Source organism: Mastigoproctus giganteus, chromosome 12, assembly GCF_048544385.1.
Source record: "Mastigoproctus giganteus isolate SK-2022 chromosome 12, ASM4854438v1, whole genome shotgun sequence".
Taxonomy (NCBI): Eukaryota; Metazoa; Arthropoda; class Arachnida; order Uropygi; family Thelyphonidae; genus Mastigoproctus; species Mastigoproctus giganteus.
In genome coordinates, this window is record NC_143586.1 from 172,004,681 (window position 1) to 172,018,386 (window position 13,706).

At 40.0% G+C, this 13,706-nt stretch overlaps 1 protein-coding gene across 1 annotated transcript in view; it reads right to left on the bottom strand.

Annotated features, from left to right (window-relative positions):
• LOC150077598 (phospholipid-transporting ATPase ABCA1-like) overlaps positions 1-13,706 on the bottom strand; it is a gene marked incomplete at its 3' end in the record, with an annotated part of 856,770 nt that overhangs the window by 208,236 nt on the left and 634,828 nt on the right. The window contains exon 32 of the mRNA XM_090386943.1: positions 5,314-5,556. Coding sequence (XP_090243069.1) covers positions 5,314-5,556 — 243 coding nt within the window. The remainder of the gene's footprint in view (positions 1-5,313; positions 5,557-13,706) is intronic.

Below are 13,706 nucleotides of genomic sequence, written 5' to 3' on the forward strand. Positions count from 1 at the left end.
TCATTGATGCACTCCTAGGTATCTTCAATGGAATCCTCACAACGCAAAGTTTCCCAACAGCCTGGAATCAATATATTGTCCGACCAATCCCCAAAACACAAGGAGCGACATCAATTTCACAATTCAGGCCAATAATGAAAGCCTCATGTCTCCTCAAAGTCATGGAGAAGTGCCTTCTTCCTATCCTAACCAACCAGGTTCTGCCATGTGAATCACCATACATTCACTATGCCTTGAAACGCAGGTCCACCATTACAAACCTATTGCAAACCACCAACACCATTCTGGGGGCTCTACAAGATAGGGCTGAGATGGCAATTGGTTTGTCTGGATATCCAGTCTGCATTCGACAGTATAGACATCCAGCCCCTCCTGCAACTTTGTGAGGATGGATACCAGATAAAAGGCAATATACTGGAATTCTTGAAGTCGCTACTTACGACCAGGGTCCTTCACTTGACTGTGAATAAAAAATCTTTCACAAGGAAAGTTTGTGTAGGTGTACCCCAGGGCGGAGTTCTCTCGGGGCTCCTCTTTATGGCTGCCATCCACCCATTCCTGTGTCAGTAAACAGAATTTATCAGTTATGCAGACGACTTGAAGCTCCTCTATCGGATCAACGGGACCGCCCGACCTGATTCTGTTTCTGGAAACATTATCAACAGCCTCAAGAATCTGATTACATACTTGGCACAGTTCTCTCTTAAGATAAATCCAAAAAAATCTGCACAAATGGTATTTTCCCTCAAATCAAACCCAACGCAACTAAACCTGGAAATCCACGGAACCCCCATCACCCCAGTCATCAAGCACAAAGATCTCGGCGTTATATTCGACCCTAAACTCAGTTTCAAACACCATGTTGCAGACATTCACAACAAGGTCTGCAGAGCAAGATGGCTTGCCAAACAACACCTCCTTCATGTCACAGAGCCTGAGTACACGATCCAATACATATACCGGTTTCTGCAGCCAGTCATCACCTACGGGTCAGAAATCTGGGCGTCGGCAACGAAAACCACGCTAAAAACCATTGCATCTGATGAGTACTGGCTTCTTCGGTGGGTCCTCTTCAAGCATAAACTGCCACCACTCATACATACTTCAGATATCACCCAACTTCTGAATTACAGAAAAGTCTCCAAACGGATATTTGCCCTCCGCTTGCTTGTGACAATTAAAATGATAGCGGGTGAAGTCAATACGCCAAATTTTTGGCAGATGTGCAATTGGAGGATCCCACTAAAACCCTTAAGAGCCCTCCCCTCTCTGCAGTCTGTGGCGTGGAGGCTCAGAATAGGGGATAGATTCCTGCCCATGGAGATGCTCCACAATGTCCAGGAGATGAATGTGGACTACAAAAAGTTCATAGAGGACAAATCGTATAGAAGACGCATCATCAGGGACCAGCTTTCGTCTTCAACCGAGTGACTGCCATCCTCTTTTCATCGCTTTTCATGTGTCTTCATTTCACATGTTAATATTAATTTTATATGTAAAATATGTAATTATACGTTTTATGTCCTAATATATGTTTTAAGTAATTTTTCCTGTATAAGTTATTTAATGTTAAACCCCTAGCATTGTCGCTGTTGTGGGTATTATTGCATCAGGCAATCATGTAACCAATCACTGCCTGCAATAAAGATATATATATATATGAAACTCATCATCCCCAATTTCCGGGTGGCACCACGTCTTTGTAAGCCCTATTATGTCCGCGTTACTTGTTTTAACCAGCAGTTCGAATTCGCTCATTTTATTGACGACACTTCTAATGTTACTGTATAAACAATTAAGATTTACTGTTCTTGTATATTTAACAACCCTAACACAACCCTTGAAGTTTTTTAGGCTCTCTTCCCTGATATTAGCTATCCGCTCACGTGAAACGTGTTTGCCCCCAGAACATCTAGATAATACGTCCAGTTGGGGTAACAGATAAGAACTCTTAAGGTATGTGCAAGTTGTGCAAATCAATTAAGTTGTCTTTACCCCACTGGAGAATTACCTGAAGATCGGCATTTAAAGAATTGGTAGCAGATTTTCGAGAAGTTGAAGCTGATTGAGCAGGACAAGGTTTCTCAAAATGGAAAGTTGAATGCAATGTGCTATCAACGGCAAAACTATGGATAGGATTTCCAGTCAATGGAAGAAGGTCATTGATATACAAGAGGAAAAGAGTGGGGGAAAGAACTGAACCTTGGGGGACACCAGCTTTAGTGGAGAAGTTAGAAGACAGAGAGCCACCTACCATCACCCTCAGTGAGCGATCAGAGAGAAAACTGGATAACCAATTACTAAAAACAGTTGGCAAACCATAAGATGGAAGCTTGTTTAGAAGACCTTTATGCCAAACACGATCAAAAGCCTTTGAGATGTCAAGAGCAACTACTTGTGTTTCACCGAACCTTTCTATTGAATTAGTCCATAAATGGGTAACATAAGCCAGAATATCACCAGTGGATCGACACTGACGGAATCCATACTGGTGATCGTTGATCAGATGGAAGGTTTCTAGGTAGTTTAAGAGTTGGCGGTTAATTGATTTCTCCATTACTTTAGAAAGAGTAGAAGTAATTGCAATGGGACGATAATTGGATGGGAAGGATTTGTCACCCTTTTTAGGAACTGGCTGGATATGAGCAAATTTCCAAGCAGAAGGAAAAACACCTTCGGAATAAGAAAGTGAAAAAAGGCGGCAAAGAATAGGAGTAAGTTCAGGAGCACAGGTTTTGAGAACAAGTGGAGAAATACCATCAGGACCTGAAGCTTTCTTAGCATCAAGATTCATCAAAATCCTTCTGATATCCTTTTGACGGAAGACCACAGGAGGCATTGAATGGAGCGTGTTGGGAATGGTGGGAGATGTTTTACCAAGATCATTAATACATGAGCTGGAAGAAAAATGGGATGCTAGCAGGTCAGCTTTATCCTTGGCTAAAGTGACAACAGAACCATCTGGTTTGGACAGAGGTGGGAGCAGAGATGGGCAAAAGTTGCGGCCAATAGCTTTGGCAAGAGACCAGAATGCTCGGCTACCATTAGGGCAAGAAGCAAGTTTTCTACTCTTAGCCTGTTCAAACTCTAGTTTGGACTGATTAATAACTCCTTTACAATTGTTGCGAGCTTTGGTGTAGGCAGAAAATGAAACTGAAGAATTAGAAACAAGCCAATTACGATATGCAACATTCTTCTCTTGAACAGCCTTAGCACATTTATTGGAAAACCAACGTTTAGATAAAGGACGAGATTTTAAAGTGGAGTGTGGGATAAAGGATTCCATTCCTGCAAGAATAATTTCACTGACACGATCTGAGCAAACGTTGACATCAGAACTTTTGAAACAGTAATCCGACCAAGGAAAAGAAGAAAAGAAGTCTCGCAGGTCATCCCATTTTGCATTCTTGTAATGCCAAACAACACGAGGTTGGGAATAGCCATGAGATAAAGGTTATTGGAGAAGAGACAATCACCAAGTTGTGATCTGAAGTGCCTAAAGGACCTCTCACTTTGACCGTGTACTTAGAAGGGTTGTTTGTGAGAAAAAGATCAAGCGTATTGGCTGTCTGATTAGGATTGTCCGGTATTCTTGTAGGTAAATGAACAATCTGTGCTAGGTCATTAGTAATTGCAAAAGCCTCAGCATCTCGACCTGCTGGGTCGGTGTGACTAGAAAACGGAAGCCAGCTGGAGTTGTGAACATTAAAATCACCTCACTGTTAGGAAAGTTGGACTGGAGAAAGTCAAGATGCAACGAGAGGAAGTCAAAGAGCTCCAAGTGATTAGTGGAGTTGGGAGAACGGTAGAGACAACAGATGAATTTGACACAATGAGGTAGAGAGATTTTAAGCCAGAGAAGATCAAAGAGAGGAGATTCCAAATTGCCAAGTCTCTGACAGGGAATATCAGAACGGACATATGCACAAGTACCACCTTTGAGGCGAAAGGAATCATACAGCGAAAAATTTGGGCATCTGAGATGAGCAGTAGTTGAATCAACCGATAACTGAGATTCTGTCAGAAAAAGTACATGGGGTTCGGCAGACTGCAAGTGGAAATGGACATCGTTGAGATTAGAATTGAGACCACGTATATTTGTGAAATGAATTAGGAAGTCCTTGGGTGGTTTAGATCTTTTCGCAGATAAGCTTGCTCTATTAGTTTGACGATTCATGGCGTATTCAATAGTAAGAAAAAGTGGGTGGGACATGCTGTATGAAGTAATGAAATTTTTGGATATGGCGTACATGTGGTAAGAATATACCCAGATCCTTGACATAACGTGGCCTCGACAATGCTCCCCGCATACACACTACTCGGACTCTCTCCAGTCACTATCTGGCAGAGTAGAGGTAGCAAGATTATACACTAGCTGATCCGGAAGCCTCCTAGAGAGTTACCAATAGGTTCGCTCCGGTGTACTAACTAGCGGCCGGCCTGCGAAAACCGTTTTAGAGCTGTACCCTCAAAATGTAAGGAATATTGGATCTCGCCACGACGTTCATCATAACCTCAAAAGTCTTCAATCATACTGCATGATGGAAGAGGTAGGGAAGGGTTGACCGGAACTTAGCTCTAGAGACTAAACATGGGTTCCACCACTTCAAGCCTCCAATAAGCAAAGTGGTGGTGGTATTTCACCGGTTGATGAGTCATCTACCACCTAGTACTGCCTGGTAACATAGAGGGGCGGCGTTCCTCCATGTGGTGTGGGTGCCACACCTCAACCCCTGCTTACGTTGGTTCACACCTGGGTGGTCACCCACCATGTACTTGTGCATGGAGGTTATACCCAGGATTACTAACAGTGCCACCATCGTGAAGGTGCAAGCAGAGGATTTGGCTGACACAGACCGTCCGGACTTCGCCGAAATTGGGTCCACTCGACTTGAGTGTCGCCCGAATATCAGTTCCATCAGCATTTTAGACTCCCACGTAGCAAGTACAGCTTGTCTGGCATATCTGAGAGAATGTCTGTGACAACCTCAAGGACCAAAGGTTAATAGGTGTGCATGGTTAATAGACATATGGCGCACCCCTGTATAAAGGGTGTCTCGTAAGGTGTCCATATGCTTTCAGGATTGATTCAGGCGCCTAAGGCAATGAAAAAATTTTTAACATAAATGTGTCTGATTTAAATAGTCATATTTCTAGAATTGTCTCAATATTCCTGGACTTTTCAATGGCAAAAAATAATATTAAAAAAAAAACTTATAAAGTTTATCCTGAATCCCTCATGCTATTAAACACCCTACATATGCTAAAAAAACAAACCCTATGCAAGATGATTATTTTATCAAAACAAAATACCTCTGTTTATAGTACTGTTTTCTTGTTTTCAAGATCCAGTCACTAATATTTCTTCCAGTCATGTTAATAAGAATATCTGTAGTGCTCATTTGAATCTGTGGAGGTTCAGGACCTGCAGCTGCTGCTGGACATTGCATTGTTCCCACATCACAATTACAGGATGGCAAATGATCAAACCTGGACAAACTATATTTAGATAGCAGATGAGAATGGTTCACGGATGTTGGATGGCAAGGTAGATCTCTAAAAATATATAAAATTGCAATTTTTACAATGTAGGAAAATTCCCCAAATGTATAAAGATATTTAGAAAAACATTTTATAATGCCACATGAATTTGATAATTTAATTTATATAAAAATAATAATTCAATATGAAGTAATTTTTATGGGATAATTGGGTTGTTGAATGCATTAGAATTAGCATTAGTACAGGCATATGATGCAAGAAAGCAAGCTTATGTAGCATCAGCCAAAAAAAAAAAAAAAAAAAAAACATGCTCCCATTTCACCCCACCATTCGTTCCAAGTATCTGTCCAGCTCAGCCTTAAATTTATTTAGGCTATCAACTTCCACAAAAAAGGATGGAAGTCTGTTCCACCAACCAACCACCCGCTGGCTAAAGGCAAACTTCCGCACATCAATCCTACATCTGTCTTTCCTCAATTTGAATTTATGCCCTCTCAAATGATTATTCTGAGCAAGAGGGAGAATTCCATCAGCATTGAGCATGCTCAAGCCATTCAAGGCTTTATACACCTCAATCAAATCACCTCGCAGGTGCCTAAGTCTCCAGACACTATAATTTGCAAAATTTAAGCCTTTCTTCATAAGAGCAACCCTTTGTTCCATTTACTAATCTTGTTGCCTTTCTCTGTACTCATTCCAACAGCTCTACATCCTTCTTAAAATGAGGCCTCCAGACCTGTATACAGTACTTAAGGTGTGGCCTGACCATTGCCTTATATAAGGGGATAATCACCTCCTTATCCCTGCTAGAAAAATTCCTGTATATCACAGACAAGACACTATGAGCTACTCTTGCAGACCATCTGCACTCTTCAGAAAACTTCATATCTGCCAGCACAATTGCCCCCAGGTCCTTTTTGTTCTCTAACACTGTCAGTGTAGTAGCGCAGAGCTGATACGTCACTCTGGGGTTGCTGCTTCCCATATGTAGTACTTTACATTTGTCAATGTTAAACTTCATTTGCCACATCTCAGCCCATCTCCTCAAATTTTCTAGATCCTGTTGCAGCAGTGTACTGTTATTAGTGTCCTTAACAACCCTGCCAACCTTTGTATTGTCTACAAACTTGGACATTAAGCTTGATACACCGTCATCAGTATCATTTATAAATACAGAAAACTACAATGGACCCAATACTGAACCCTGAGGGACTCCACTAATAATTAGTCCACGATGAGCAGTCTCCATTGATTACCACTCTCTGTCTTCTCCCACTCAACCATCCCTTTATCCACAGCAGCAATTTGCCTCCAATACCACACTGCTCCAATTTGTGCAGCAGTCTTCCATGTGCAACAGTATCAAAGGCCTTTCTAAGATCCAAATATATAATATCAAAGTTATTCCCTGCATCAAGTTCCTTTGTGACCACATCATAGTATCCAATCGAATTGGCCTGGCAAGACTTTCCCTTAACAAAACCATGCTGTGTCCGAGCTATAATTGAAGTCTTGTCTAGATGATCCTGCAGTGCTTCTTTAACCAGTGCTTCCATTAATTTATCTGGAACAGAAGTTAAACTAACAGGTCTATAATTACTTGTGTTGCCCTTTGATCCTCCTTTGTGAATTGGGGTCACATTTGCACATCTCCAGTCCATGGGTACCTCCCCTGAGTCCAAAGAAGCTCTCATAATTATGGCTAGGGGTTTGCTTTCTTCCTTTGCTGCCTCCTTTAATATAACTGGATAGATCCCGTTCACCCTGGGTGCCTTTTTTATGTTTATCTTCAACAATTTCTCCTCCACTTTCCTCTCAGTTATTACAAAATCATCCAGCTCACTGCCACAGTTTAACTCGCCTCTGGCATTCCCCTCCCTGAATAACTCCTCGTGGGTGAATGTAGATGAAAAATACTCATTTAGTTTGTTAGTCACTTGAGCAGGATCATCAACAGTTGAACCATCAATATCCAGTGGACCAATCTGATTCATCCCTTTCCTTCTAGAGTTTACATAGGTGAAGAACTCTTTGTTGTGTTTCTTTGCATCCTTTGGTAAGGATTTCTCATAATCTGCCCTTGCCTGCCTAATCTCCTTTGTGACTTGGTTACAGACCAGCCATTCATAGGCTTCTGTGTCATATGTTAATTTATATGTATCCCATGCATTTTTCTTCTCTGCCAATAGTCTTATTACTTCATCTGAATCTAAGTATGTAGAGCCTAGTAGCTTCCAAGATAAATTGCTTGAATGCTTCCCATTTTGAATTTGCTGTTAGTAACATCATCAGTTGGTCCCACTGTACAGAATTTAAATTCTGTCTCAGACCATCATAGTCACCTTTACGAAAGCAAAAACCTTTCCCTTAACCCCTGATGGTAGTTACCCCCTTGAGTAAATCCCACTTTAGCACACTGTGATCACTGCCACCTAGTGGTTCCTTTATCTGCAGATTCAGAATGCATGAAGAATCACTACTGATAATCAGACGAAGAGTATTACTCCCTCTAGTTGCCTTCCGAACATGCTGATGTAGAAAACAATCATCCAATAAATCCAAAAAGCCTTGCAAGTGTGTGAGTAACCAACCCACAAATTCCAGTCAATATCTGATAAATTAAAATCCCCCATTATAAGACTCTCTGATTTACTGACCCACTCTATTTCCCTGTACAGTTCCTGCCGACCGGGCTAGCCGAGTGGGTAAAGTACCTACCCGCCAACCCAAAGGTCGCGGGTTCGATTCCCGCCTCAGGCTTGGATCAAAGTACTGCAAAAACCTTGGGAGGTGCAATATGGCCACAGAAGCCGATGCGCCAACAACTATCAAATCAAATCAATGTACAGTTCCTTATTATACTCATCAGAATCATTAGGCCTATAACCCACTCCTATTCTCAATTTTGATCTCCCAATGCTTATGTCACACCAAACTGACTCGACACTGCACTCTCCAGCGATGTCGACTGGCTTCACTTCCTTGGATTTTATGTGTTTCTTAACTAATAGTATAACCCCTCCTCCCTTCCTATCTTGTCTATCCTTCCTGTACACATTGTACTCCCCAAATTCCAGTTCTGCATGTCTTATATCTGTGTGATACCACGTCTCTGATATCCCAACAATATCTGCCTTTGATGTTCTGAGCAATACCTCAAATTCATCGAATTTATTTACCAAACTCTTAGCACTGGTGTACATGCAAGTATACCTGCAGCTGTTCCTATTCTTAGCTACCCTAACACAACCCATGTGTTTACTTGTACTGCAATGACTCCTAGCAGTCTCTGAAATACCCTGCATCTTGTTTTCCAGGCTGCTGCTCATTCCAATAGAAGCAGTGCAAGAATCACTTTCACCTCTACCAGTGGCTACTGTTAATCTATTAGTTCTTGTATACCCCCAAGCTAGCAGTTTTTCGACCCACCTAACACTGCCTCGATAGCATCGGCAAATATTCTTGCACCCTTTCTATTTAAGTGTATCCCATCCCTGTAGAAGCAGTCTCTCCTGTTAACAATGCAGTAAGCCTATGAGGGAAGAATGTCACTAAAATGACCATATCAAGACCTCATCTGACACTTTGCATGTTATAGAACATATATATTGATGTAAAAAATTTTTACTCTTAATATACTGAAAGTTTCGATCGAACAAATTAAAAGGTGTACATATATGAAGGGTAACATATATGCATATAGCAAGAAAGTTACAACATATATATCAATAACATGATTCAGAGTTAAAAATAATAAAATAATCACTGCTATAATAATAAAAATTATTGAATACAGGAACAAAGTTATTGTTTACATTGTTCTTCTTTGTGGCATGGTATGCAAATAAATGAACATGCAGAATAGTGAAGCACCATCAGCGCCACACACACACACACACACACACACACACACAAGTGTGTGAGGCTGACAGTGTAGTAAAGTAAGAAATTCAGTCATTGAACGAGTGATACAGGAAATGCCACAAATGTCTGAAAATAATCTGTATTACTTTAAGAATTAAAAGATAGATTACACAAATTACATTCTATGCAGGTGAAGTGCTTAGAGTTTCACTAATCTCTGAAGTTACTGTGATGTAATGATTGAATTTGTTTTTCACTTTCTTACTCCTTTTCTGTTGTTTAGTACAATTCAGACATTTGTACTAAACAACAACATATTCGGGGTATACCTATATATACATTATTATATATAGGTATATAACCCCGTAGTTACGACAGGTTTAGTTCAGGGCCTTTGTCGTAAAGTGGAAATCATCATAAAGTGGATCACTGCCTTTTCTCACTCAGAGATGCATGTGATGCTCAAAAGTTGCAAAAAATAAAAACAGCACTTACCGTTAACACTACAATTAAGGCCCTGAACCAAAATTGTGAAAGAAAGTCCCTCCACTCTGCATTTACATAAAGGCTTGTGACCTTCAAACATAAAATGTAAACACTTTATGGACGACCGGGCTAGCCAGGTGGGTGCCTGCCTGGGAACCCAAAGGTCGTGGGTTTGAATCTCGCCTCGGGCTTGGATCAGAGTAAAATGCAAAACTTTGGGAGGTGCAATATGGCCACAGAAACCGATGCGCCAACAACTAAAAAAAGAAAAAAGAAACACTATGTTTGCCAGCATTAATGAGATGAAAAAATTAGTAAAAGATATGAAAAATTAAAAAGTAGGAGGTTGCAGATACGATTAGAAAGGATTGATCATTTTAAAACCCTTATTTTTTAAAAAAATAAATGATAAAAACTTGCTTCTGCATGACCTCAATTCTACATAATCTGGATCTTCTTCATCTACAGCTAAACGCTCTTGCAGGTGATTTGGATGGACGTTTTGTGGCCTAGTTGATGCCCAAGAAGGACTTTCACTTGATGTTATTTGGTTTTGTTAGGAGCATTAGCAACTAAGGCCATATTGCTCTGGGAATATGCGGTGGTCATTCCCTGACCTTTCTGCATCCTCCGTATTTGGTGGGCACGGGCTTGAATCCCGGTCTAATCAAGAAATGTGTGCTATGCACTGCTGTTCCTGCCCACCTGGATACGGAGGCGCCCCACTTGATGTTGAAGGCTGATTTAAGATTTGAGAGAATGCTGGTCTTTTATGAAAGTAGGACTCCAATGAAGTTTGAATTGTGGCTCTTCTTTTCCTTTCTCTGTAGATTTCTCTATAACAGGCATATTGATCTAAAATACCAGCATTTACTTTGGAACTTCTTTCAAAATTGGGATCTGCCTTTTCAAAAATGGACATAACTTCTAAAAGCCTGAATGCTTTTGATAGTTTCTTGCAAGTTAGTTCTTTAGGAATGAGATTCAATATATCATCAGGATAAGAATCCTCTTCATTCCTCCTAAGCTCTTCAAGTTCGAGAAGATCTCCAATACTTAGGGGCTGTGAATGTGACCCAAGCAATTCAGTAACATCTTCAGGCTCCACTTCTAGCTCTAACTGCCTTGCCATATCTACAATAATTGTAGTAGCCTCCTTAACATGATTTTCAAATCCTTCAAATTCATCAGTAGTAAACTGGGAACACAACTTCTTCCAAAAGCCTTTAAGTGTTGACTGTTTCACTTCATCTCATGCATCCCTAATAGTCTTGATGCCATTCAAGATCGCGAAGCCTTTCCAGAATTCTTTTACTACATTTTCTCTAGGCATACTTTCAGGTTTGTTGCGAGCTACAGCCTTAGCAAATGTTCTCCTTAGGTAATATGATTTAAATGCAGCAATAACACTTTGGTGGAAGCAATGAAGTGGTATTTGCAGGGAGGAAAATTACTTGAACATTTGGTTAAGGTCTTCTAATGATTTAAAATGTTATCCAAAAGAAGTAAAATTTTGAAGGGAATTTTATTTTTTGTACAGTATTCCTTAACTGCAGGCATAAAGTAAGTTGAAAACCACTCTTCAAAAAGTGATGCAGTAACCCATGCTTTTGAATTTGATTTCCAATAAACAGGAAGATTGGATTTTGCATAATTCTTTAAAGTTATTGGGTTTTCTGAATGATAAATTAACATAGGTTTCAGTTTAAAATCACCTGCAGCATTGGAACCTAACAATAGGGTTCTTTTGCTACTTTAAATACCAGCAATGACTTCTCTTCCTCTGCTATTAATGCATGACCTCAATGCTTATGTTCTTGTAGGCATTTTTTTCCAGTAGAGTCAGGTTTCAACATTAAAAATCTGCACTTCAGAATAATCTTCCTCATGAATGATCAGGAAAATTAGCTGCAGCTTCTGTATCTGCACTGGCTACTTAACCTTGAACTTTAATGTTATGGAGGTTGCTCCTGTGCTTAAATATATTAAGCCAGCCTCTACAGGCAGCAAATTCAGGATCCTTAACTGCTTCTCCTCTCCTGGCTCTCATTTCAGCAAAGACACTTGGGGCATTATTCTGGATGATCGTTTGACCTAAGTGAACATGCTGGCTAGTTTGATAATCTATCCACACCATTAAAAGTTTTTCCATATAGGCAATAATATTGTCACATTTACAAATTATTGTTGTACTGACTGATGTAGCACTCCTCACTTCACTTAGAATTTTCTCTTTGTTTTTAAGAACAGTAATAACTGTAGTGCGAGGTAAGCGCTTAGCCTAAAACCTATCTGACTGTCAGATACACTATCATCATTCAATTTAATGATTTTACTCTTGGTATCTAATGTGAGAGACTTATTCAGGTGTCTCAGGAATGGAGCATAGGGTATAAGTAAAAAGTGTTGTAAACATGGATCGTCGTAAAGTGGGATATGTTTGTATCGTGTATTTCATACTTTTTTTTGGTCACTTTCAGTTTGTATTGATAGCTAAAATTTTTTCACTATATCATTTAGTCCGTATGCTCTACTGATGTGAAGAATTTTAGGTGAGGCTACATATTAGAACTTCAGTGGTTACCTCATCAGAGGGCTTTAATTGGAAAAAAAAAAAGTAATAATAAAATAAAAATTACAAAAAAATTAGAGTTGCAATTAGAACAGAGGCATCAGGAACACAAAACTTCTGTTGTTATTATTGTTATTATATTATTTATTACCATTATTATTTACAGAGCACATACTGTATTAAGTTCATAAGTGCGTATTCACAGGCAAATTGGCACATTGTGTGGGCTGAAAAACCCTGAACAACTCCATTGCCTAAGATAAGCTAACAGCCCTAATTTAAGAAGACTTTAAGAATTTGTCCATTCACTGATAGAGTTTGTTTGAATGGCTATTTGATTCAGGGGCACGTGTTTCTGAATCTGATTTTCGATCTGTATTGTTAATAGTTTTTCTATCTTCGACATAGCACCTGAACGCTGTTTTGTGATCACTGTTGATCTTAAATTAGCATTAGTAGAGGAATATGATGCAAGAAAGTGAGCTTATGCAGCATCAGCAAAAAAAAAAAAAAAAAACCACTTACATTTCACCCCTCCGTTTGTTCGAAAATACCCGTCAAGCTGAGCCTTAAATTTATTTAGGCTATCAACTTCCACAACAAGGGATGAAAGTCTGTTCCACCAACCAACTACCCGCTGGCTAAAGGCAAATTTCGGTACATCTATCCTACATCTGTCTTTCCTCAATCTGAATTTATGCCCTCTCAGGTGATTATTCTGAGCAAGAGTAAGAATCCCATCGGCATTGAGCATGCTCAAACCATTCAAGGCTTTATACACCTCTATCAGATCACTTCACCGGTGCCTAGTCTTCAGACACTGTAATTTGCAAAACTTAATCCTTTCTTCGTAAGAGCAACTCATTGTTCCATTCACTAATATTGTTGCCCTTCTCTGTTCTCGTTCCAGCAGCTCTTACATCCTTCTTGAAATGAGGCCTCCAGACCAGTATACAGAACTCAAGGTGTGGCCTGACCATTGCCTTATACAAGGGAATAATCACCTCCTTATCCCTGCTAGAAAAATTCCTGTATATCATTGACAAAACACCATGAGCAACTCTTGCTTCCCATCTGCACTGCTCAGAGAACTTCATATCTGCCTGCAAAATTACCCCCAGGTCCTTTTCATTCTCTACCACTGTCAGTGTAGTACCACAGAGTTGATACATTGCTCTGGGGTTGCTGTTTCCCATATGTAGTACTTTACATTTGTCAATGTTAAAACTTCATTTGCCACCTCTAAGCCCATCTGCTCAACCTTTCCAGATCCTGTTGCAGC